General features: G+C 49.4%; 1 protein-coding gene across 4 annotated transcripts in view; it reads left to right on the forward strand.

The window, feature by feature from the left end:
• The window catches only part of HIP1 (huntingtin interacting protein 1), a 141,753-nt gene that overhangs the window by 68,852 nt on the left and 45,945 nt on the right, over positions 1–26,956 (forward strand). For 3 of the 4 annotated variants that reach the window (XM_030536606.1, XM_030536608.1, XM_030536607.1), the window contains exons 2-4: positions 19,644–19,707; positions 24,133–24,275; positions 25,474–25,530. In XM_030536606.1, the coding sequence (XP_030392466.1) occupies positions 19,644–19,707; positions 24,133–24,275; positions 25,474–25,530 (264 nt within the window). Of the gene's footprint in view, positions 1–9,315; positions 9,336–19,643; positions 19,708–24,132; positions 24,276–25,473; positions 25,531–26,956 lie in introns of those variants that run through there. The other variant, XM_030536609.1, reaches the window with a different exon arrangement.

Raw genomic sequence — 26,956 nt, forward strand, 5'->3', positions numbered from 1 at the left:
GTTGCAGCTCTGAGATATTGGCACCCATCAGCTGCCAGGCATTAGGTTGTATGGTTCTTGGTACCTTAATTAGATAAATGTATGCAATATGCACGCTGCTCTCATTTTCTCACATCTGCCTGCTGTGGTGAGGGATTCCTTTTTCTTTTAAGAAGACCTGCCTCTCGTTTGCTTCTCAGCAGAAGTTTGGGGGGAAGGAGTTTGACAAAAACTCCAGTTGCTACCCTCAACAGTCTGACTGTCCATGTACTGGATGAGATGTCAGATTTTTTCACATCTGGGACCTTGCATTATTCTGTTTGGATTCAAGCTTAGGACCTGCTTAATTCACAAGCATGCTGCTCACCCACATGAATGAAACACATTCTCTAGCAAGGGAAAATCTGTAGCTACTTGCTTGAAATTTAACTAATGTGTGGCGAAACTGGAGCGTAAGGTACTGTCAGATCATCATGCACCGCTCGATTTTTACCTTCCTCTTGGAAAGGTGTTTTCAGGCAGCATCCTTCAGAATATGCACTTTGTGAGAGAATATGACTGGCTACCCCAAAGGGCAAGTTTCATCCTGAGTGGAAGGTTCTGTAAGGACGGAAATATCATTTCCTTTCTCAGCAAAATTTTCCTTTGATGGTAGAATCACAGGGTTAGAAGGGACTACAAGGGTCATCTAGTCTAATCCCCTGCCAAGATGCAGGATTTATGATGATGCCAAATTGCTGCAGAAATTTTCCTCTAGAGATTAGATTCTTGGGTACGGAGAGTTTGAGGGATCTCCGCTCCAGCCTTTTCCAGTAGTGCTCACCCTAAAGCCGAGGGACAGAGTCAGCACGACTCTGGCTCCTGTTGTGTCCTATAAATACCAAGAATGCCCGAACGTTTATTTTTTGCAGCACACTCCAGCTGCTTGGTGTGATCGAATATTGAGAGTATTCTGGAGGCTGTGGGAGACTTGTCGTTAGATGCTGTGCGTAGAAAACGCAGGGGACCAGTGACCTTCTGTCCTGCAAGCACAGAGATTAAGCAGAGAAGTGTTCAGTGAAAGGTTATTGTTGCATGAAATCCCCACATAAAATACAAAACCCTGCTAACACAGAGAAGGCTTCTGGGCATGCTTGTGAACTGGCTCTGCAACATGGGCCACCAGCTTAACTGATTGGCTGCTAGTGACATCAGACTCATATCAGTATTTAAGCAATGAGACCAATGGGTGCTTTTCTGGGGAAACAGCTGCTCAAGAAGTGCAGTAATTCACTGGGACGCACTGCCTGGGATTATCCGAGCTTGTGCCAGTCAAAAATAAGGCGCAAGTTTTATCTGTGTATTTACTGGCTTGTTTCAGTTGTATGCTGACTTCTGAAAGTTCAAAGCTGTGATGGGTAAAAACAGTACTTAGCAATTGTGTTGTACTCCTAATATTTGAAGTGCTGTGGAAATGTTAACTGACGGATGCTCACAGGCCCCTGCGAGGTAGTTAAATATTGTCATCCTCACTTGACAGGTGGGGATGCTGAGGCATAGAGGTTAATTGACTTGCTGTTTGGTGACAGTAGGAGTTGATACCAGAGCCAAAAGTACCTCTGCAGATCCTCCTTCTAGGAGTTACAGCCTTAACTAACAAGTCAACAAACTATTGAGAGTAGTAAGATATGAACAGACCATGCCTGTATCTCCCACCATTGTGTTGTTCTGGAAGGGAGGGTATAAATGGGTCTGCTCTCTAACCATCCCTCAGTTCCACTCCTTCTGCCAGCTCTCATGGTCGTCGAACCACTGTCTCCCACACACACCAGTTTTAGTCTGAATTTGGCAGTTGTAGGGGTGTATTGATACCTGTTTGTGGCCATTTGTTGCAAAGTGTCTAGCAAAGTCCAAGATGTGTTCATAGCCTCTGTTGAGGAGCACCATAGGAAAGCCCATAATAAGAGCAGTGTTCAAAAAATACAAAGTGTAGCTTGATACCCTCATGCTTGCATGGCTTTTATGCCTTGTGTTTGTGAAGGGGGGATGGAGGGGCTGAGTTTCCTTAATGGATGAAATTTGAATAGTCTCGGTATTTGACCAAGACTCTGTGATCTGAATCTCAGCTTGCCTTTCTATTTACCCACGAAAGCTCATGCTCCAAAACGTCTGTTAGTCTATAAGGTGCCACAGGATTCTTTGCTGCTTTTACAGATCCAGACTAACACGGCTACCCCTCTGATACTTGCCTTTCTAGTGTCTCAACTGAGAAGAGGAAGAAGTCTCCCTCTGGTCCAGATTTGGAGGATTTATTGAGCTCTCTGGAGTATCAGAGTGCCGTTGTCTGGCATACTTGAGACAGGTGCAGCCTGCACTCTGAGGGCACTGGGAGCAACACTGCTGCTTTAGAAGTATGCTGGTGGAGTATCGTCACGCCCCAGCACGTTTATTTCTTCAGAACCTAGGAGGTCAGAGGAGCAGGATTAGGTTATCTTTGGATCTAAAATGTCTGATTCTCTGGTTTCTGAGATGTTTTCTGAAGAGATCACTTGCTGGATTCACCCTTGGGAGCCTTGTACACTCAGAACTTCTGCAGGACCCAGCTCAGTCTTTGGAGTCAAGTCCTACTTGTTTCCTAATTGGGGGCATTTGGGCTCCAGGAAAGTTCCTTCTCTCTGAGTTTGTATTCTCTCGTTGAGAGCTCCTGTGTCTTTGAACCTGGCTCTGTTCTGTGGGAGCAAGGCATGAAGTAAGAAATGTGCTTTATTTGTAGTACAGGTGGACCCTTCTGGTTCTAGAGGACCTCCTGGCTGGGAAGCTCCCAAGTCTAGGTGGCCTTGATGTTCTGTTTGACCTGCGACCTCCTTTTAGCCTCCCTTCCAAAGTTTGTGGCCCACAGAAAATGTGGCTCTGGAGCTCTCCCTCCTCCCACCTCTTATTCTCGTAGTGTTACCCCTGTTGGGAAGACGATGGAGAGCATGGAAGGACACATGCTCATTCCGCGTCACCCAAAAGATCAAGGGCTGGTAAGGAGGCGGGTTCTGCTCTAGAGTGAACAGGAATCTGAACTTGCATGTTTTTCACTGGCAGATGCAGCTTTCCCCCTTTCCTTTCCAAAGTCTTGAGGAAGATTCAACAAGAGAACCATGAGCAGGTTTTGGACCTGTTAGTCCTATCCAGAGACCCCTCTGTTCATCCTCCCTTAGATCCCAGGTCACCTTCCATGTGCTGACATTTCACTCAGAGCAGAAGTCTCCAGCAGGCTGCTTGCTTTGTGGGTACTTACTGGTTAAGTTCTCTGCATAGGTTGGAAAGTACCGTTTTGGGTCCAGGAAACCTTCCAGTTTGAAGAGGCAATATTCCCAAGATTTGTCCATGCTTCAAAATGTTGATCCTGTTTGTCTGATCCCAGTTTCATCCTTGATTTACTTTTTATTTCTGCTGGGGCTGGGATGATCTCTGGCCACTGTCAGGGTCTGTCTGGCAGTGCTTGCAGCTCACCATGCTTTTGTAATGACTCCTCAGTGTTCTTGCATCCATGAGGGAAAGTTTCTAATGTGGTTGTGACATATTTATTCATCAATTCATTACTCTGCTGCTTTATAAAGCATTCCCAGGCTGCTCTGCTTTATACAAGGAAGCACATCAGCCCCATTGAGAAGCTGAGAACTTGACTCGCACAAAGGTGGCTTAAAAGCCACCCTTGCCCCATTTCCTTGGGCTGCACTTAGACAGTCTCAGCTGGCATTTCTAGTGGCTTCAGCTACATTGTCAATGAAATCTGAGCCCTTCTGACAGAAACTCCCAAGAGAGGCCTCGACTGCAAGGACATGATGCCTTTGTGACTTCATCTTAAGTTTTTGCCCACTGTGACCACAAAATCCCACTTAAATCAATCTGCTTTGCCTCCAGTCTTTTTTCCTAAACCCCATTCAACGGAGGCCAGATTACATGAGCTGGAGTAAGGACACTTGTCTATTACTTGGCCAGAATTCAAGCAAACCCTTCAGTAAGTTGGATGGATTGGTGCATTTGAGAACTCTAATGGCCCTAACCATTTTGGTTCAGACACTATCACAATGGATTAAATTGTGTATTCAGATTTATTAGGGTCTAGCATCCATCTTTTATTATCTCTGTAACCCGTCTCCTTTCCCTCCCATCACCTCTAATTCACTGGGTGCTCCGATAGCAACTATTGCCTTGTGTTCTCTTCCAGTCTGTATTCCCTCCTGATTTCTGCCCTGCCACACTCCACCAAAACTGTTCTCACTAAGGTCTCCAGAGACCTCTTCCTAGCCAAAATGTCATGGCCTTTACTTCATCCTCATCTTCCTGGACCTCTTTGCTGCATTTGACAGTCATTCATACTCTCCATCTCAAAATCTTGTCCTCAGTTTTTGTGGTGCCGTTCCTCCATGCAATCCAGTCCAGGCTACTTAGCAGAATCTGGAGCTCTCTGAATACCTTGCCTCTGTAGATCTACACTGATCCCTTCCTTCTTTGGTGTCACTATCATTGGGCTCTGCTGAGGTTAATAAGAATGTGACAGATGATTAGAAGGAAAGGTCTTTCTAGAATTCCTCATGGAGTAAGGATGTGTGTGCGTCTTACTACTTTTTGGACAGTTGTGGATCATTCTATGGCTCACAGACAAAGCCCACAAGTCTTACATGGCAGAGGCAATGTATACAGAAATTTCCTATTACTGATAAGTAACCTTCCTTCTCCTGATGCCCAGTCCCAGGCACAAACCTCTAGCCCTCATCTCTCGATATTGCCATGGGTTCACATCTTCCTTAGAGTGACATTTACTGTAATCATTGTGATGACTGTTCGTGGGGTGGATGAACAGTTCTGTTTCATGATTCACAGTTCTCACATCTTGCATTGTCCTTTGCATTAAGACATATAGTTGTGATTGGTAGGTGAAAGATTAAATTAACCTTAGAAGTCAGTAATCTCTTCCCAAGCAGCATGATATCAGAACTGTAACCCCTGATATCTTCTCCACAATCTACAATATCTTATCGCATTTTAGCTGGATGGGTTCTTCTTGCCATGCCTACCCAGTTACAGGTTTGTTTTGCAGATCTTTACCTGGGGTAAGTTAAAATGCAATGGCTGTACACGTCCCAGTTCCAGCGCCAATCTCCCTCTGCAGAGTTCTGAAGATTCTATCAAGCCCTGCTACACTTAGGTGTATTTCTCGCTCTTGAGACATGCACGCACACACCCCATCATCATCTTCGTATGGAGAGAGTAGGATTTGCCCCAAGTGAATCTGACCACCACATATTTTCCAACACTTTCCACTGGTTTGGGGAGCCCTCTGCCCCAACTGGCATGAAGCAGAAGCGCGAGCCATGTCCCAACTCTTCCAAAGTGCTGGTGCAGCTGCTGAGTCACCAGCGAGAAGTGGGGACTGCGGATTGGAAGTGCTGTCTGAAAGCGAAATGAGACTATAAGCACACTCCTGCCCAAGACACAAGCCCCCGGTGTGCATGTCTGCCTGGCAGGATTCCCTTCAGAAATATACCTGAGCTGGACAGGGTCCTACCAATGGCGGGGAAAATACAGCAGCCAAGGCAAGGGTCAAAGCCCAAATACCTGTCAGGTGACTTGGTCCCTCCTCTGTTGCCCCTGTGACAGGGGGCACTTATCTCGCTTCCATGTACCTGTCCTCCCAGTCCCCAATTTGTCTCTCCTTTTTTCTTCTCGCTCCTAAGCTCTGCTAGCAACAAGAGCTGGTACCACAAGTAGCGTTAACGTTCTTCCCTGAATCGGATGGTGTTCCAGCTGTCCCTGGAGCCTTCTGTGCTGGGAGCAAGGCTCAAAGGGGGCAGCTCACAGCCACTCAGTGCTCAGGCTCTTCTGGAGGCTGCCATTTTTGTTCTCCAGAAGATCAGTTGTCATTTGCATCTGCAGGCCTTACAGTTGTGAAGTCAAGATTCAGACTGTGAGCCAAGCATCAGCCGATGCAGTAATATCTGCATGAGTCTTTGGCAGCCTGAACCCGTAGCTCTGAGAGACACATGAGTGCCTCACTCATCGGAATGATGTGTTCACTCTGAAGCCTAATGTTGATTATTGACAGGTCAGCTATATTCACTATTTCACTGCTGATCAAAGCAGGCAAGTTAGAGGAGGGAAAATTGTATTATGAAGATCTGCTGTGCACAGAGCTTGGTTTCTGGGAGGGACCTGGAAGAATGCAATTTTTTTCATTTCCAAAATCCTTTGGCTGGGACCTGAGGAGAAGTGGCCAGGAAAGAATGGTACCTTTTTGTGTCCCTCGCTATTGCCATCTCTTCTTGGGGAGCAATTGTTACAACTTGGCTGGAAGGTTGTGGGTTATTCTTCATCTGCAGCATGCCGCCTGCCTCTGTGGTCTGCTCTGGCTGCACACTCCTTTCTCCATTTCCTTTCTGCTCACATTGTGTACAGGAACAGGGCTGTGCTCTTTTTGCTGCTACTGTATAAGGTCATCACGGCTGCGCTGCCGAGAGCTCTCATGCTTCAGAAGAGTCTGCTCGGACATTGCTTTTAGGAAGGAACTGCAGGCAGAGCAGAGCAGCTCTACTTTCCAAAGGATGAGGGAGGGTACCCCGTTAGTACCAAAAGAGCACTCCACTCCCATTCACATTGTTAATCATGCCGAGATTATTCAGCACTCGATGGAGGAAAACCGTTTCGGAGACTGTGTTAACTTGGACAGCTGCCTGGGTGTGTTTGTGTGGTTTTGCCTTTGCTGCTTATTTAAAGAGAGAAACTTAAATCTGAGAAATTGTCCTTTACACCCAATTAAAAAGACAGCCCCTTCTTCCCTCCCTTCCAACCCCCCCCCACACACACCTGCCCTTCCTCCTACATGTCCCTTCCACACCCAGCGCTACCTTACTCCAGTGTGATTCGAGAGAGACAGCTGTGTGGCTGTAACTGAACTGTCCTGTCTCCTTTTAGTTCATAGATTATCGTTTTACAGGGAACTTCTGTGAGACCGTATCTTTCTCATGGCTCGAGGCCCCTAATACTGTGGTTTGCCATGCGGCTTGGCTGAAAAAATTTTCTGGGAGTTTGTATAACCTTTAGCAAGCTGTTTTCAGAAAAGAATTAAGGAGAAATGAGGAGCATTGCTAGGAGGATTTGCCCTGAAACTTACTTAGTGTTTCCAAATCAGTTGCGATGGTGCAGGATTCCATAGTCGACATTCATTTCCTTTTTGGACTGAAAGGAGACCTGAGAAATCTCCGTGCAGCCACTGGCTAGACTGGAACAATTCTTTGTCTAGTGGTAGATTTGCAATTCAAAGTACACTAAGCTTGTAATTTTGTGGGGTTGTGCTGGGCAGATCTGAGACCTCTGCTTGTGCGTGCATGTGTGTATGAGAGAGCTATTTTAGAAATCCCGCTGCAATTCTGCATTGGTTGTGATCCTGCTTGTGGCTCTGGGTCTTTGCTGTCACACTAATGGATCGAGAGCTATTATGATTGCCCTGAGTTTTGTCTCATGTGTTTCCCTTGCTGGATACAGATACATTTTGACCTTGCAGTCACGGTCCCCTGCTCCGTCCTGCTGTGATGATTGATTTGGATGTGTGTATCATCCACGTGACCTCTATGTAGGGCTGGTTTCAGGCGATGGCAACCATGTTTTTACCTCTTTATATAATTTTTATTTTTGCAGAATAGTTGGGTCACAGCTGTTTCCACACCCACTAGTTACTTCCCTTCTCTGTCCCCCCAGCCAGCCAATCAGCACCCTCCATTCCGCACCATGTTGTCTGGCCCCTAAAGCCATTGGCACTGATTGTCTGGAGAGAATCAGCAGTGGCTCCAGGCACCAGCACTCCAAGCGCGTGCCTAGGGCGGCAAGCCACAGGGGGCGCCCTGCCGGTCCCTGCAAGGGCGGCAGTCAGGCTGCCTTCGGCGGCACGCCTGTGGGAGGTCCGCCGGTCCCGCGGATTCGACGGCAATTCGGCAGCAGGTACGCCAAAGCCATGGGACCGGCAGACCTCCCGCAGGCAAGCCTCCAAATCCACAGGACCGGGGACCTGCCACAGGCATGCCGCTGAAGGCAGCCTGCCTGCCTGCTGTGCTTGGGGTGGCAAAAAAGCTAGAGCCCCCCTAGAGAGAATGGAATGTTCCAGGACATTTCCAGAAGGGGGTTTCTGTCCATTCCACTACATTTATCATGTAGGCAAATTCTGCAAGATGCCGAGTACCTCTGCTCCCACTGATGTCAATGGGATTTAAGGTTCTCAGCACCTGGCAGGCTTTGGCCCTCAGTAGTTTATACTCAGTGAACCCATGCTGGCAGAGTTAGTCTGACGGTTGGAGGCTGCCATCTTGTTCAGGTTGCCCTCACCTGTCTAAACTACTCAAAAAAGGACCCTGACACAGCAAATGTAATGCTGATAGGCTGGAGGTTGGAGCAAGAGGGGGTGGGAGTCAGGACTCCTGGGTTCTCCCACTAGCTTGCTGTGTGACCCGGGAAACATCCCTTAGGCCAAAATTTTTAAGTGTCCTCTAATTCTGATGCCTTCATTTTAGTGTCCAACATGAAATGTCTTAGGACTGATTCCCAAAAGTCACTGCGAAGGCTCCACTCTTTGGAAATGTCATGGGGAGTGGCTGAGGTTGTCAAACAAACCACAGCAAAACCAATTTACCCAGAAAGGGAGAATACTGCTTCCACATGCTTCCTGTAACACATTCTAATGAAGTGGACAGGAAGCAAATGCACGCAACGTTGGCAACCCAACAGCATGCTGGGGGGCCAGGTTCTACTCATGCTGCACCAGGGCAAGGAGTTTTAGACAAAATATTTCCTACCCTGTTCCCTGTGACTTCCTGCCTGGACTCTTCATTGCAGGGGGGTAATTTCTGCACCTGTAGCATTGACCATTCCTTATTCTGCTTTGGGTGTGCCTGCAGCTTTCACAGTGCTTCTGGCATGCTGAGACCTCGTATACATGACAGGTATGACACAATCGGGGTCCTGCCTTGACTTGGGTAGAATACTGTTAAAACTGCTACTGTATTCTGGGCCTAACAGTGAACTCACACCGGACTATAACTCAGTTCTGGGGATGCTATTAAGTTTTGATGACATTACAGCTCTCACTATGTTGTAACCCTGTCCCTTGGCTCAGTTGTTGTACGTATTGCATAAATGGAGCCTGGGTCACATGGGCTGATAAGATTTCTACTCTCTCTTCCCTTTCAGGGTTTCTGAGTTGTTTGCACCATTGCCTGAAAAGAGGAACTGATTTGCAACATCTCTCCTCCATAAAAGGGGGAGGTATGCAATGGATACGAGAACTACCCCACTGCAGAGTTGCTGATACCCTCCAATCTGCCGGGGCTCTCAAACAGGTTACTGCAGTGTGGAGCAGACTTTCCACGTCCAGATTTTCCCCTGCAATGGTTTTCACAGGAAACTGACTTAGATTTTGTCCAGTTGTGCCTGGATTCCTGACCACATGCCAGAAGCTCATGGTCTTTTTGTAAACATCCCTCTAATAAAAGCACTGGGCAGCTCCAGTTCTGAGGGGCCTGTGAGCACTCAGAAAGACTTGGGCTTCCCAGACAACAGCACAAATGCCGCTCCGCATTAATGTCTAGTATTTAACAGCCCGGTCAGGGGAGATGCTCTCCCCAGGGAGCTCGGTCTAACAGTCAGTCTGACACACATTTGGAGTTGCCCTGGAGAGCGAAGCATCTTCTTCTAGCAACTATGACAGGATTAAAACTGGAGCAAGGAGTTTCCTGGTCCGCAGAGCTGGTCAGGGAACTCTCCCAGAAGGGAAGCAGTGGTGGTGAAGGGAGGCAACCGGAGCAGCTGTACATCAGTGAGCAAAGCCAGGCACCTTTCTGCCACTCCCAAAAACGAAGGCAGTGGAGCAGGCATCCCTTCATCATTCTTAGGAAAAGGTGCTACTATGCGGGGGATTTAGTCACGGTCTGGCAGTGCCTGAAATAGCCCCCTGCTCTTTGCAGCGTGGTAGCTTGCAATTGAAATGTGCTCTCCCTTGATGGCTGGCTGGTGGCCTGTCAGTCGGGGAGTTGGACGAAAGGCTGTGTGTCTAGTGAGAGGAGGCTTATTTTGCTTTTAAGTTGGAACAAGATCTGCTATGAGATACCTCAGCCTTTTTTAACTTAGTTTTACAGCACTAGTCACTAGGGCTAATTTTGAACCACTGTTGCTAGCTGTGAGCACGGTGCTCTCCTTGGGCTACGTCCTGTGAGATGCCCTATCTGCCTGTTCCACAGGTAGCAACTCCAGCCCCTTTGCAAGTGCCACAAAGCAGTTAGGTGTGGTTTGGGCCTGTGGGCAGACAGCATTTTGAAGTGCGTGTGCCTCTTGAACTCGGGTGGCTGCAATAAAACCGCTCTCCTCCCAAGCTCTGTATCCTGACATGTCCTCTCCATGGTCTGGTGGTGGTGCTTTCTGCTGGGCTAAATTCTTTGCAAAACTGGCAAATGCAGCTTTGTCACTTCCCCACACATTCAGCTCATACCTCCTGCCAAGTGTCTGGCTTTGGAACTCTCTGGGGAGGTAGCTGGAGTCTAGAAGAGATGAATATTAGTAAGATCCAGTGATTTTGAGGGCCTCTGAATGCATTTGGCATCAAGTTGGGATGCTGTGCTGAATGGGAAATCTGCAGTGTGTACAGGAGACGTATTGCAAAACCACGGTGCAGTGAAAGAGCAAATGTAGCCACAGCCTGACTGAAAGGTGCAGAATGCATAAAGCCCGACACGCCAAGCCTCGTGACTCCACAGATAATTGAAGGCATAGGGTATGAACGTCATAGGCTTCAGCTTCACCTGGAGGCCAAAGTTCCACCAGCTTTGTATAGCCTTACGTGATGTAATTGACTGCTCAGCTGATGTTGGCCCTGTCTCTCTCTCCAGACTGAAGGCCTTTGCCTGGGCTGGACCAGTCTGGAGACTGGGCTGGACCAGTCTGTCTGCACTTACATACTTCTATCATCTCACCCAGAAATTAGGTCTCTGAAGGTGATCAGCATTGTCCTCCTGCAGCAGGTTTGTTAGGAGTTACTTCAGAGGGTCCTGGTTCCCCCCCAGGCTTTCCCTCCAGGAGCTCTGTTGGAAGGTGCTGAAATTATATGAACTACTTCTTGTTACCTTGTTTCTGTGAATCGGGGGGGTCGCACTTGGTGTCACTTCAGGGTGGAGGTCAGTTGCCAGTTGTGCACTATCTTCCCTATATTGTTGATCTGTTAGGGGATCTTACTTTAATGGAAAATTCTTCCTTACTTTAACAGAAAAACCCAGTGGGAACCAGCCCTGGAATTTTTAGCTTGGAATTTAGCTTCCAAATTGGCCCAAGGACACTTGTCATGCTGTAGGAATGGATGGCTGAGGTGCCTTAGTGAGGCGCAAGATGGGAGGAATTTGGGAGGCACTGATTCCCCCCCTCACTTTTCTCCACACATCAGCAGACTGGAGAGGCCAGTGCTCCAAGATCCAGTCTGTGATCTTGGACCAGCTGTGGCCTTGGGGCTTTGCCAAGAGATTGGATGGGTGTGTGACTGTGCAGAACTCTGTCTGCACTTAGTGAGCAGTTCCTGTGCCCTGCTTCCCCCAGGAATACACTCAGCATTTTCTTTGGGGGAGAGACTGGTTTGGGGAGATGTGGGAGGGGCTGATGGGATAAAGCGTGCCTTCCTGTGTGTTGCTGCTGATAATTGCCTCTCCGGAACCAGCTTCATACAGAGCTGCTGGAGCAGGAAGTGCTTTACAATGCTGCTCTTTCAGGGAGTGTTGAAAGGTCCCAGCTCCAGGAAACTCTTGGCCTTAAGAATGCTGAGTCCCATGCATATTCTTCCTTAACCTTCCGGGAAAGAGCACGTCTCTTGAACTGCCTTGGAGGCGAGAAAAGGAGGCTTCCTGTGCCCCAGACTCCCTGGCTTTTGCTTTCCACAACACGCAGCCAGAGAGACCTCATTCACCAAAGCGCAGCTGCACCGAGGAATCCCTTCAGGCAAAGCTCTTTCAAAGTGATACTATGTCTGTCAGCTGTGCTTGTGGCCTCAGGCAGCCAGGAGCCCTAACTAGCAGAATCACGCTCTCCAGCCACCGCTGCGAGTGTTGCTGAAGAAATGAAAAGGGTGCGCTGAACAGAGGTCGTGGCTGGACAGCTTCATACTTAACCCCACTGGGTCGGATAGAAACGTACAGTACCCTAGATTTTCGTGCTCCAAGCAGCCCTAGTTCGTAGTGCCTCTTCTTGGATCAGGTGGCAGATCGGGGAAGGGGGTGTTTTGGCACGGCATTTAAATGATAAAGCCTGCTATGATTTGCCTTAAAACTTGCTGGCAACAGCGAGATTACAGTACTGTGGTCTGGATGCTGCAGTCAGGGTTGAGATTTCACTCTAAACTCTGTTTTCAGATACTTGATTATTATCTTTTGGTCTGAAATTTCTCCTGCTCCTCCTCACCCCAGTTTGAACTATTTTAGGGGAGCAGCTCTCTACCCCATACCACTCTGGTCCTATGCTCTGCCTTCTCCCCTCTTCAGTACTTCTCTCCCCCCTGCACTGCTTGCCTTTTTATCACGCTCCCCTCTACAGTTAAAGCACCATCCTCTTCCTGACATTTGTCCTTGTCCCATTGGGAGTCAGTGGGAGCTGCAGGTCCTCCTCACCTTTGGAAATGTGACTATTTATTTAGGTGCCTAGATATGGGTTTATGAACCTTGCTTTAAGTTGACAGGAGCCAGCCAGTAACACTTGCAGCTTGGAATGAATGTGCAGTTTAATGATCGCACAATTAGATAAAGGACCTTGTCTGTCTATTTGAATTAACCCAACCAAAACCCTGGGCACACTCTTACCTCACACTTTGGGGAAACATAGAGTGTGATCCACTCTTGCTGGCCCATCTCTGATTTGATTGGACAGCCTTAGATTTCACGCTCCAGTGGTCAGACCCAAACACCGGCTACCTTCCTTTGCGACGTTGGTTTTATTTTCCTCATTCATCTTGGTGTTTAAAAAAGGGAGAGTGAGAACAGTAAATACAAAAGCAGTGAATGTGAGGCTGGAACAGTCAGGTTGAAATTTTGTGTTCACTGAAGTCCCTTTCCTGCAGTGACGGTGTACACACATGAAGTCGTCTGCTGCTAAACGTAAAGCTCAGACCCTGTTGCTGGTGTTAGATGCAGGCTGTGAGCTGTCTGGGGAGGGCCCTGTGTGCCCCTCGTACCAGTGCAGGTGTTATAAACAGATAGCTAAGGGTTAACGTCTCTTTTACCTGGAAAGAAGTGATCTGAAACACCTGACCAGAGGACCAATCAGGAAACGGGACTTTTTTGGATCTGGGTGGAGGGAAGTTTGTGTGTGAGTCCTTTTTTTTTTTTTTTGGTCTTCTGCCTATCTCCCTCTCGGCTATGGGAAGGATTTCTCTATTTCCTGCTTTCTAATCTTCTGTTTCCAAGTTGTGAGTACAAAGATAGGTTTGGTTTTTTGTATTTATATGTATGTAGTTGCTGGAGTGTTTTGAATACTATTCTTTTTGAATAAGGCTGTTTATTCATATTTCTTTTAAGCAATTGACCCTGTATTTGTCACCTTAATACAGAGAGACCATTTTTATGTATTTTTCTTTCTTCTTATAAAGCTTTCTTTTTAAGACCTGTTGGAGTTTTTCTTTAGTGGGGAACTCCAGGGAATTGAGTCTGTGCTCACCAGGGAATTGGTGGGAGGAAGAAGTCAGGGGGAAATCTGTGTGTGTTAGATTTACTAGCCTGACTTTGCATTCCCTCTGGGTGAGGGGGGAAGAGAGATTAGCTCTCGGTGCTTCTGTTTTCCAAGGCTGAAAACGAGGAGGGTGGAATCCCTCTGTTTAGATTCACGGAGCTTGCGTCTGTGCATCTCTCCAGGAACACCTGGAGGGGGGAAGGGAAAAGGTTTATTTCCCTTTGTTGTAAGACTCAAGGGATTTGGGTCTTGGGGTCCCCAGGGAAGGTTTGGGGGGACCAGAGTGCCCCAAAACACTCTAATTTTTTGGGTGGTGGCAGTTTTACCAAGTCCTAGCTGGTAACTAAGCTTGGAGGTTTTCATGCTAACCCCCATATTTTGGATGCTAAGGTCCAAATCTGGGACTAGGTTATGACAGCAGACGATACCTCTCCTGAGCTAATCTCTCACGCTTAGCGTTGCATTACCTGTAGTTCTTGCAGTTAATTGCTTTCTATAAATACAAGTTAGATGCGTGGAAAGGGAAGAACAGTGTTTTAAAGGTGTCCCTTGACTCCAGCTGGACCCCGCTACCTATGCTCTTCCTCCTTCGGGCATAAGCTGACTGCAAACTGAGCAGCCTCGGAGGAAGTTTCCCCTACAGCCAGGTTATTCCATAATTCTCCACTCCAGAGTTTCTTTCAGCTGCCTCTAAAGCATCTGGTGCTGCTGGCCACTGTCACAATCCAGGTACTGAGCTAGGTGGGCCCCTGGTGTGATCCAGTTTGGTGGTTCCTATGCTGACTAGTTCCTCCCATCACCTGTCCACTGAACTGCTCCAGAGAGAGGTCAGTGTAGTTTAAGCAAGTTAACACTGAGCCACACTGAAAGATGCTCAAGGGAGGATTGGGTGGGTACTCGGCTATGGAGCCCATTCGGGGAGGTAGAAGGGAACAGTGGCCACATGGTAGAGGGCAAGGCATCCCTGGAGCCGGGCAAGGTGCCTCTGAAGCATGTCTGAGTGGCTGCCCAGGTCCCACAAATTCTGCAGGTTTAAAGGCACCCTAAACATTTTGACAATGTATTGCATGGGGGAATCGGGTGATTAGAGAGGCTATAAAAATAAAAAAAATCAGTAATAATGGGGGATTTCAACGATCCCCATATGGACTAGGTACATGTCACCTCAGGATGGGATGCAGAGATAAAGTTTCTTGACACCTTAAATGACTGCTTCTTGGAGCAGCGAGTCCTGGAACTCACAAGAGGAGAGGCAAATCTTGATTTAGTCCTAAGTGGAGCGCAGGATCAGGTCCAACACATGAATATAGTTGGACCGCTTGGTAATAGTGACTATAATATAATTAAATTTAACATCCCTGTGGCAAGGAAAACACCACAGCAGCCCAACGCTGTAGCATGTAATTTCAGAAAAGGAAACTACACAGAAATGAGGAACTTTGTTAAACAGAAATTAAAAGGTGCAGCACCAAAATCCCTGCAAGCTGCATGGAACATTTTTAAAGTTAAATCTTAGTGAGGAAAATAGAAAGGAGCATAAACTCTGGCAAATGAAGTGTAAAAATATAATTAGGAAGACCAAAAAAGAATTTGAAGAACAGCTAGCCAAAGACTCGAAAAGTACTTAAAATTTTTTGCTATTACATCAGAAGCAAGAAGCCTGCTAAACAACCAGGGGGCCACTTGATGATTGAGATGCTAAAGGAGTGCTCAAGGATGATAAGGCCGTTGCGGAGAAACTAAGTGAATTTTTTGCATTGGTCTTCACGGCTGAGGATGTTAGAGAGATTACCAAACCTGAGCCATTCTTTTTAGGTGACAGATCTGAGGAACTGTCCCACATGGAGGTGTCATTAGAGGAAGTTTTGGAACAAATTGATAAATTAAACAGTAACAAGTCACCAGGACCAGATGGGAGTCACCCAAGAGTTCTGAAGGAACTCAGATGTGAAATTGCAGAACTACTAACTGTCACCTGTAACCTATCATTTAAATCCACTTCTGTACCAAATAACTGGAAGATAGCTAATGTGATGCCAATTTTTAAAAACGGCTCCAGAGGTGATCCCGACAATTACAGGCTGGTGAGCCTGACTTCAGTACTGGGCAAACTGGTTGAAACTATAGTAAAGAACAAAATTGTCAGACACATGGATGAACAGAATTTGTTGAGAAAAAGTCAAAATGGTTTTTGTAACTGGAAATTATGCCTCACCAATCTACTAGAATTCTTTGAGGAGATCAACAAGCATGTGGACAAGGGGGACTCAGTGGATATAGTGTACTTAGATTTTCAGAAAGCCTTTGACAAGGTCCCTCACCAAAGGCTCTTAAGCAAAGGAAGCTGTCATGGAATAAGAGGGAAGGTCTCTCATGGATCAGTAACTGGTTAAAAGATGGGAAACAAAGGGTAGGAATAAATGGTCAGTTTTCAGAATGGAGAGAGGTGAATAGTGGTGTCCCCCAGGGGTCTGTACTGCTCAACATATTCATAAATGATCTGGAAAAAGGCATAAACAGATGATACAAAATTTGCAGATGTTACAAAACTACTCAAGATAGTTAAGACCCAGGCAGATTGCAAAGAGCTACAAAGGGATCTCTCAAAACTGGATGACTGGGCATCAAAATAGCAGATGAAATTCAATGCTGCAAAGTAATGCACATTGGAAAACATAATTCTAACTATGCATCTAAAATGATGGTGTCTAAATTGGCTGTTACCACTCAAGAGAGAGATCTGGGAGTCACTGTGGATAGTTTTCCGAAAACATCCACTCAATGTGCAGCAGCAATCAAAAACGCAAACAGAATGCTGGGAATCATTAAGAAAGGGATAAATAAGACAGAAAATACCATGTTGCCTCTATATAAATCCATGTTACGCCCACATCTTGAATACTGTGGGCAGATGTGACCGCCCCATCTGAAAAAATATCTAATGGAATTGGAAAAGGTTCAGAAAAGGGCAACAAAAATTATTAGGGGTATGGAACCGCTTCCGTATGAGGAGAGATTAATAAAACTTAGCAGGGATAAGGACCCAGGGGTCCTGATGCCCATGTTCACTGTAATTATCGCTACCGCAGCTGAGCAGGTGTGGAATCCCCTCCTCTAACTCTCTGGAAGCAGATCCTCTCAGGGTTCGCAGGCTGATCTTGCCTATTATGTCATTGAGAAGCTCACCTTCCCTGGAGGTGGGCTCAGGATGCTGTGGGCACCCCCAGGCTAGGGGGAACGTTGCACTGCACTCCCTGGTCAAGTGAGGGAGGACATACTGTAGCTAAGTACCGTGGCAGCTCCTCTGTGTATAGCTCCTGGAGCGCTGCTGCTGCGGGAGAGCTCTCTGCCCTGCCCTGCACGGCTCCTGCTGGGCTTTGGAGCAGATTCTTCCTGTTGACATATGTGCAGCGCACGTCAGGATTCCTCACCGAATTTGCTCCACTGGTCGGATCAGTAGCTTTCTTGGCTTGGGCTGGGTACTGGTGGGGAGTATGGCATGAATGCTGATCCATGGCGAGCAGATTCACCCATGCTTAACAGTGGGCAGACACTAGCTCTTCAGGCAGCCTGTGTGTGGAGACCACACGGAGCAGAGCAGAGCTAGGGCTGTTGAACTGACAGGGGTGCTACTGTGTCGAGGGACAGCTGAATCCAGAAGGAATCTGCCCCTCTCCCCGTTGCGTCACTGTCTGTACCTGGGGAGGGATATAAAATCCCAGGCTGTGCTGCCCGGTTGGTACAGCACTAGGTCTGTGTTGTGTCCCGGCGGGTGCATCAGCCCAGCACAACCTGAGTCCTGTTAGCAGGCAGGGATGGGCAGGCCCAAGCAGTGCCGTGGCCACATTCCTCAAGGCTGGTGTGGTCACTGGGGAAAAGCACTGCATTGTGCGGGTGGAAGCTCTCCCAAGATGGGGGAGCTTCTTCTGGCAGCTGGGGCTGGGAGGTGGGCAGGGCTGGAGCAGGGAGGCTGCCACCTTATCCTGTTTAAATCTCTCCTGTAAAGCTCACCTCCTCCAACCGATCACTCCAGTCCGGTCTTGGTTGGGTGTGAGGCAAACTGAGACCAAAACTCTGCTGCCAAACTCTGCTGGGCTGATTGCAACCACAGCCTCCTGCCTCACCCCCTTGCCAGATTCCCCTGGGGGTTGCGGCCTGTCTGCCATGCAGATTGGGAGCTCTTGGGGGTAGGAACTGGCTCATTCATCACATCTATACAGCCTTTAGCACAGTGGGGCCCTGGTCCTCAATTGCGGTTCCCAAGCATTACCGTAATATGATTGATAAGAGGCAGGGGGAGGCGTGTGGCAGGCATGTCTGACTGCAGCTGTATCTACTCAGAGAGCCCCTGCTGCCCCGTGGGGCAGCTCTGCAGATCTAATGGCCATTGCCCTTCCAGGCTCAGGGGCTGCTCCCCAGCCCTCCCACCTACAGCTAGGGGACAGGGCAGTGAAACTGATTTGTGGAGACTCCGGAAGGAGCCGACAAAGGGTTGAGCCAAAGCTTTATCTGGGCTCTCAAAGGCAGCAGCAGAGGACCAAGGACTAGTTCAGTCCCTGGTGGAAGGCCCAAGGAGGGAAAGCATGGGAAGGGTGTAATGCTCAGAGGAGGATCTGCCCAGACTATGTGAGAGGGTGAAAGCAGGAGAGATGGGACCGTGTGAAGGAAAGGGAACTTGGATTGACTAACCAAACCCATTCCTCTGTCAGGAGGGGTTCCCTCTTCATCTTCTCAGGGAGCAGTGGAGCCCTGCCCCTGGAGTGCAATCGGTCCAAGAAACAGAGCACTAGGGTTAAGTGGAACCTGCCAGATCTCTGCTTTCTGAGTCCCCTGCCCTGGGGACCCTTGTTGGACTGGGTCTGGCTCAGACTTCAAAGCACTGCCTTGTCTCGGCTTTGTGTGCAGGCTCTTCCTCAGCACAGGGCAGGGAGCTTTCAGATTTAGAAGTGGAGGAGCCCAGCAGGCTTTGAGCCAAGCCGTGTGTTGCATGGCTCTCTGAGCTTAGAGGAGTGTGGCAGATCAGGAGGAGGGTGTCAGTCAGACAGGTGGCCCTTGCTGCTGTTCCCTCTCCTTCCCTTGAGTCTCCCTGGTTTTGAGATCGCCCAAGGTGCCAGGTGAGCAGCGTGTGGAGGAGGGGACTTTGCCCAGTGGTTTGAGGGTTTGTCTGCTTCCCTGTGCAGGCTTGGGTGGAAGCTGAGCAACAGCATCACCTTTGGCTCCCCTCCTTGCCCCTCTTTGGGGAAGGTTAACAGGGTGGTTCCTGCCCTGCCTCATCTCCCCGTGCATAGTGGACAACCAGGAGCTGGGTTCTCTCCTCCATCCCTGTCCTGGGCTCCATTACCCCACAGTTCTCCTTTTGCATTTTGAAGCCTACATTTCCAGCACTAGAGAACTAGCCTGTCTCCTCCCAAATGTGCCATGGATCCGAGGGCTGGGTTTCCTGAATTCCCAACCTGGATTAGGACTGGGCCCTTGCTGTCCTGGGCAGCTGCCCTCTGCATTTGGCACCAACAGCATGGTGACTCCCAGCCCCCCCCGTCCCCCCATGAGCCAGAGCCCGCTGGCTCCATGACCATTGTCCCAGGGCAGGGAAGTGGGTCTGACTCTGGCTTCATTTCTCTTTGCCCTTCCCTTGCCGGAGAGGGGCAGGTGTGGGGGATTATTCTTTGTAGTCACTGCTTAATTGCCTCATTATTGTGCTGAGCAAATGAATCCTGGCATCAGTTGAGCGTAGCCGCTCCTAGAAATGCATTCTGGAGTTGTCAGAGTCCAGCTGGCATGGCAGAGGGGCCTCGTCCAGAGACAGGCGCCTGGATCGATACCAGCCATCAACAGGTGCAAGAAGCAAAGGGAGCTGTGTACGTGGCCGTGGGAGGATTTGAATCAGCCTGGGACCCTGACCACCTCCATGCCCTTCACAGCTAATGCTCACATACCCCTTTTCTGTTTTTCAGACCGTCAGCATCAATAAGGCCATTAACACACAGGAAGTGGCTGTCAAGGAGAAACACGCCAGAAATATCCTTTTCAGAGTTGGCTGCAGGACAGGCAAGTGTGGGAGTCGACTGGAAACTGGCTGGAAGGCAGCTGGGGCTAGGTGGAGGTACAGGTGTGGAAGTGAGCAGAGACAGGGCCGGCTTTAGGCCAATTCCCTGGAATCGGGCCCTGTGCCTAAGAGGGCCCCGCACCGGCTCCTTTTTAATTTTTACTCACCCGGCAGCACTCTGGAGGGTCTTCGGCAGTGGGCCCTTCACTCACTCCAGGTCTTCGGCGGCATTTCAGCGGCAGGCCCGTCACTCGCTCCGGGTCTTCGGCGGCATTTCAGCGGCGAGTCCTTGAGTGCCACTGAAGACTCGGAGTGCTGCCGGGTGAGTACGAATTGAGCCCCGCACTTGCTAAAGCCGGCCCTGGGCAGAGAGCAGCCATCATAGCAAGAGCCCCTCATGGATTGGCTGTGACAGATGTCGCAGGGTTCCCCTCTGCTAAATGGAGGGGTTAGAGCCAAAATCCCACTGGGATCCCCTCTACCCAGCAGGAGGAGGAGTGGGATTCCTGAAGGGAAGAGTCCGAGTGGGCAAGGGAGGGTGGTGGTGAGTGATTGATTCTGGCACGGCACTGTCCTTTCTCTCCCGGTGCTGTAGCCTTGCTCTGAGCAGGTCTATGCCAGCTGCTGCTTGGAGTTGTGTCCATGCTTGGTGCTTCCACACTGCCATCCCTTCCCCCCTTTCTCCCCCAACCCCAGAGCTGCCCCAGTGGTAGCAATGGTGGTAAATGTTAGCTTGGAAAGGCCTAGCCAGGCAGAGGGGCCATAGTTGCAAGAAGGGGGAGCGTGTTGTCATTCCTCGCTTGTTACCTCCACCCTAATGAGCTTTAGCGTGGTTATAAATACCAGGTGTGCTTAAGCCTGACAGCCCAGAGGTCCGAATAGTTCAGATCCCGCTGAAGAATGTATTTTGGCAGCTGTGCGGCTGACCGGGAGCCAGGAACGTGCAGCAGGTGCCCTCCAAATCATTCCACTTTGTAGGGAGAAGAACTGGGGAGCATTTCGCTTTCTGAACCCGTGAGGTTCGGCATCACCCAGATCCCAGCTCCAGCGCCAGGCAAGTGGGAGCAGGCGAGACCTCAGCCTAGAGGATCTGGGGACTGGTGGATCCTCTGAGTGTAGCTGAAGCTCCTGGGCCATTGTTGTCAAAGCATGGAAGGGTTCACAACGAGCGATACCTGCCAGTGCTGGAAATGGGGAGCTGGGTGATGTTTCCCCTAGCTGGAGAGACCAGGGCCCTAGACCAGCCTGGACTCAGTGGCAGACCGAATTCTCCTAGACACTCTAGGGGCTCAGCCCCAGTGTGGGCGTGGGGGAGTCTTTGGAGGGGAGAGGGCATGGCGCTGGAAAGGGGGGCTGCTTGGTTTGAACCCCCATGGCACAATGTGTCCCTGGGCCTTAGGCAGTGACTTGGGAACGGCCTGTCGCCTCTTCCTCACTGGGAAAGACCAGAATGTCCCTGGCCATTTGAAGTTCTCTGCTGCCTAGCTAAGGCTTGAGCTCCTGGCTGCAGGTTGGCTGGCTGGTGTGTGGGGAGCTCAGCTGGTGGGGCTATGCTCATTCCACCTTCCTGAAGAGAACCAAGCTCCAGCGGCTTACAGGAGCAGCCGCCTTGATTTATCTGACAGTGGGATGTCTGTTGCAGGGCTGTTTCCAGGCTTTCATTCTGCATGGGGCCTTTTGGTTTTTGTCTCAGGCCTGTTTTCAGTGGGAAAGCTGTTAGTGCCTGGGGATCCCAGGCCTGGAGATAAAGCTCCACTGCGGTCCTGTTGGCTCTTAGCTTCTTGATACAGCAGGCTCCCTGTCAGGCCGATCCCCCTTCTGCGTTCCCAGTCTATAGAAAGAGTTAGCATGGCTGTTCTGCTCCCCAGAGCACTACGCAGGGGTCTGCACCGGCCTCACGTGACAGGACCTGCATGGCCTGTAGGCAGAGCTCTCAAATGTACCAGATTTAGTGGGACGTTCTGTATTTCCACTTCATCAGGATGCCTGATCCACTGAGGTGGGCAACGAGAAACTGCTTCACCTCCCCTGCAGAACAGCCTGTAGGGAGAGCAGAGAGGGTTGGAATCCAGGGATTGTGAGTTCAAGCCTCATCTCTTCCATTCACTGCTACTTCTGCTTCTGTGCATTTCACACCCCGTATTGCTGACCCAGGCTTCAGCCCCCTGCCTTCTGAGACAGACAAGGATCAGCCCCTCCCAGTTTAACTGAGAAATTGCACGAGGCCACTGGAGGCAGAACTGGTGTGGACCCTAGATCTTTAATTTAGCACACCCACATTTCAGTCACGCTGCCTTTTAGACTGACGGTGCCAAATCTATGAGCTTGGCTGTCCTATCTGCAGCTACCCTCCTGTCTTCCCTGAGCCGGGAATCAAACCCAGGAATCGTGCCCTCCCCCGCCCCCGCTTTGCTCTAGCAAATAGTTGAGTAATCCACGGGCAGTGTGTGTCACGTTCTCCCTCTAGTGGCTGGCCCACACAGAGGGGAGCAGCTGCTGCTTCAGCTCGGCAGCCTGGGCTGGGGATCTGAAGGCCCAGGACGGATGAGGGGCAGACAGTACATAGCAGATGTGTGTATGGCAAGGGGTTTCTGGGCAGTTCCAGTGACAGCTGGGGAAGAAAGCAGCCGGGAGAGAGGAAGAGCAGCTGCAGGTTCCAGCAGCTCTGCTGGCTGGTTTGGGTTTGGAAGCACATTGTTGGCTGGCGCCCTGAAAGGATCTTGCTTCCTTTCCCCAGCACAGCAGGGCCTGTGCACTTCAGGTACCTAGTGCCTTTTGCTGACGTGTGCTGGTTCATAGAATCTCAGAGTTGGAAAGGATGTCAGGAGGTATCTAGTCCAACCCCCTGCTCAAAGCAGTACCAATCCCCAGACAGATTTTTGCCCCAGATCCCTAAATGGCCCCCTCAAGGATTGAACTCACAACCCTGGGTTTAGCAGGTCAATGCTCAAACCACTGAGCTATCCTTCCCCCCTCATTGTGTGGGTAGAAACCTCTCCACAGGAGGGGAGTTCCCAGTTGCTCTCTACCTTCATGCTGCCTTTGGGATCCAGAACAGAGGGAGGAGGTATCCTGGGAACAGAAGAACATAAGAACAGCTGTACTGGGTCAGACCAAAGGTCCATCTAGCCCAGTATCTGTCTACCCACAGTGGCCAGTGCCAGGTGCCCCAGAGGGAGTGAAGCTAACAGGCAATGATCAAGTGATCTCTTTCCTGCCATCCATCTCCATCCTCTGATGAACAGAGGCTAGGGACACCATTCTTTACCCTTCCTGGCTAATAGCCATTTATGGACTTAACCACCATGAATTTATCCAGTTCCCTTTTAAACATTATTATAGTCCTAGCTTTCACAACCTCCTCAGGTAAGGAGTTCCACAAGTTGACTGCGCTGTGTGAAGAAGAACTTCCTTTTATTTCTTTTAAACCTGCTACCTATTAATTTTATTTGGTGGCCCCTAGTTCTTGTATTATGGGAATAAGTAAATAACTTTTCCTTATCCACTTTCTCCACGTCACTCATGATTTTATATACCTCTGTCATATCCCCCCTTAGTCTCCTCTTTTCCAAGCTGAAGAGGCCTAGCCTCTTTAATCTTTCCTCATATGGGACCCTCTCCAAACCCCTAATCACTTTAGTTGCCCTTTTCTGAACCTTTTCTAGTGCTAGAATATCTTTTTTGAGGTGAGGAGACCACATCTGTACACAGTATTCGAGATATGGGCGTACCATGGATTTATATAAGGGCAATAACATATTCTCACTCTTATTCTCTAGCCCCTTTTTAATGATTCCTATCATCCTGTTTGCTTTTTTGACCGCCTCTGCACACTGCGTGGACATCTTCAGAGAACTATCCACGATGACTCCAAGATCTTTTTCCTGGCTTGTTGTAGCTAAATTAGCCCCCGTCATATTGTATGTATAGTTGAGGTTATTTTTTCCAGGGTGCATTACTTTACATTTATCCACATTAAATTTCATTTTCCATTTTGTTGCCCAATCACTTAGTTTTGTGAGATCTTTTTGAAGTTCTTCACAATCTGCTTTGGTCTTAACTATCTTGAGTAGTTTAGTATCATTTGCAAACTTTGCCACCTCACTGTTAACCCCTTTCTCCAGATCATTTATGAATAAATTGAATAGTATTGGTCCTAGGACTGACCCTTAGGGAACACCACTAGTTACCCCTCTCCATTCTGAGAATTTACCATTAATTCCTACCCTTTGTTCCCAGTCTTTTAACCATTTCTCAATCCATGAAAGGACCTTCCCTTTTATCCCATGACAGCCAGCAAGCCTCATTGTCTCTGGGCTATTGTGTTTTGTGGGTGTCCCTGTCACTCCTGTGCACTCTGAGCTAAGTCATTGGCTTTTCCTTAGCCTTCCTCTCACCATGCATCCTGGGAACCCACCACGAGAAAGGAGCTCAGACCTTCTGGTCTGTCGTCAACCGACTACCCCTCTCCAGCAACGCCGTGCTCTGTTGGAAGTTCTGCCACGTGTTCCACAAGCTCCTCCGTGATGGACACCCAAATGTACGTGCACGGCCGTGTCGCTGGTAGTGCCAGATGGGGGGCGGTACGGGAGAGGAATACTGTGATTGCCTCAAGTGCTTTCAGCCCCTATTGGGCCAGGAATAGGAAGACCTGAGAGGCCACCCAAATGTTGCCAACTCTTGTGACTTTTATTGTGGGCTTTGCAAAATTTTGGTGTTTTTCTTAAGGCCCCAGCTCCCGGAGTCCTGTGACTATGAGAATGTCAGCTTGCATTTTAAAAAAAAAAAGTACCGGTTGCAGAGCAAAGCACAAATCCTAAAGGTCCCAAAGCCGGGAAGGTCCAAAAAATCCTCCAACCATTTATTATTAAAAAATATTGTGATTTTAAGCTGGTCTCATGATTTGTGCACTCCTGGAGTTGCCAGTGTGCACTCGTCACTGGAAAGTGAGGGGAGTGAGGGGTGATGAACAGGGTGGGAATATGTCTGCATTTATTGCCTCCGTTCCCCCACCCCCAGCTTTCTAGCCTGCCCCACATTATATGTTTCCAACTCCTCCTTCCTTAGAGTCTGATGAGCCCCAGCCTCTCTGTCCTGCTGTGCTGTGGCCCCTGCGCACTCCTGGGTGCTGTCAGGCCCAGCTCTGCAGCAGACCAATGGCAAGAGTAGAAAGGGTTAATGCATCACCGCCTCCCCTGCCCCCCCAATCCAAAAGCTGAGCCCTGGGAAGGGAGACAAGTATTCACCCCAGGACTAACCCTGCAGCCCTCACCATTCCCTGCCAGTCAGCCAGCGCTCTGCTCACCCCCATTCTCTCCTCTCCGCACCGCTAGAGGCCTAGGAAGCCCACTCCCTCAGCCATGTGGATTTCAACAACAATAATGCTGTGCCTCCCACCCCCTTCCATCAGAGAGTCTCAGGCCAGTTACAGTCAGTGACAAATAAAGCCCTAGACAAGGTGGGTAAGATGGGATGGTCCTTTCCACTGTACAGATGGGGAAACTGAGGCACGGAGTATCAGTGACTTGCCAATGGTGACATAACTAGTCTGGGACAGAGCTGGGAATAGAACCCAGGAGTCCTGATCCTCATTTCTTGCTCTAATCACTAGATCAAACTTGCCCCCTAGCTAGACCTTTCCCCTCTGGGGCCAGGAGCCTGTGAACATGGCTGGCTCTCTGGCAGCTTCTGTGCCCCTTCTTTGCTCTCCAATGGCCTCCTCTCATTTTCCCTTCCAGGTCCTGAAAGACTCTGTGAGGTACAAGAACGAGCTGAACGACATGAGCAGGATGTGGGTGAGTGGCTGGCTTGCCATGGGGGAATTTCCTCCTGGACGCCAACTGGCGCTCATGCTGGGAGGTGGTGCTAGGAAGCCCTGCGCCTCTTAAAGGAAGAACAGCAGGCCCTGGTGGTGGTTTGCCAGGTACTTTGTCTATGAAGCAATAGGCAGAGCCTAACTGAAGCTAGGCAGACAGCTGCCTTCCTCCTTCCCCTGCCCTAGGGCTGTCCAGAGCGTGTCTCTCCCTGGGCTGCAATGGAAGCCTGTATCACAGAGAAGCAGTTTCAAGCTGAAGCTAGCTCCCCGTTGTCAGCGTGATTGCGTCTCCCCCCAGAGAGACGAGGCTCGGGATTGTTGTGCCCTTGTGTTGTGTCTCTAGGAAGCGGAGTGGAAATCAGAGATTTAAAGTCAGCGCTGCTTGGAAATCAGAGCTCTGCTTGACTTTCTAAAATCTTGGCTCCTCGTTGCTCCAGAATGGCTTGGCCTAGAAACGCCAGATCTGTCTGGCCGGGTTGGCCTTGTTAAGAGGAGGGACCCAGCCTGAGAGATTGCATTGGGCCGAGTTTACTATGAAGAACATTTATAATAGAGCTCCTGCTGCTAGGCCCAGCCATAGGTGGGGCACTAAACAGCAAACGGAAAGGTGGCAAGGCTGGCCTCCAAGAGGGGGGTTGGAGAGTGTCAGGGTCACAAGGGCAGCTGGAGTAGCCAGGAGTCTGTGCTTGCCCATATCACATGGAGGAGTGCAGGGAGCCTCGGTAGCCTAATGGAGATGGGGGACATGGAATGGGGCAGGTGAGAGAGGCCATGGCAGGCAGTGAGTGCAGGGAACCTGGGGAGACAGGGAAAGACATGGGGGTTAAAATTTTCAGTGTGAATAGATACCTCTTTCCCTGAACCATTGCCCTGTATGCTGTCCACTAAGCCGATATGCTGCCCAGGGGCCTTCACGCAGACCTCCCGTGGGCTTGCAAATGTCTGGCCAAGGGAAATCCTTTGAGGAGCCTCACAAAATCTGTAAAAGATCCTAAATGGAGCAGAGCTCCTCTCCTGCAGAGGTCAGACAGAAACTCAGGGTGAGCTGTGGGAGCTCATTTTAAATGGATGGGGGCAGTACAAGAAATTCATAAACAAAAACCATGTGGAACGCAAGTTATGGTTGAACGTTAGTTTTGCTGTAGTCCAGCGAACAGCCAAAATATTACCCTGGCTTCACAAAAACACCCCAGCCCCTTAAAAACCCAGACGTTAGACAGGCTGGATGCTGGCAGCTAAAGGACCTGGTCACCCAGTTCTTTACTCTTTGTCCTTCACACTGTCCACCCAGCCTTAACTTTGCCTCCTGATGCACTGGGCCAAACTTTATACAGAGGTCAAGATGATACAATTGTATAATCCCAGTTCTCATTCCCGGGGTCCATGTCCAGTCAGAAAAGGGGTGA

This window comes from Gopherus evgoodei, chromosome 17, assembly GCF_007399415.2.
Source record: "Gopherus evgoodei ecotype Sinaloan lineage chromosome 17, rGopEvg1_v1.p, whole genome shotgun sequence".
In the NCBI taxonomy this organism is placed as follows: domain Eukaryota; kingdom Metazoa; phylum Chordata; order Testudines; family Testudinidae; genus Gopherus; species Gopherus evgoodei.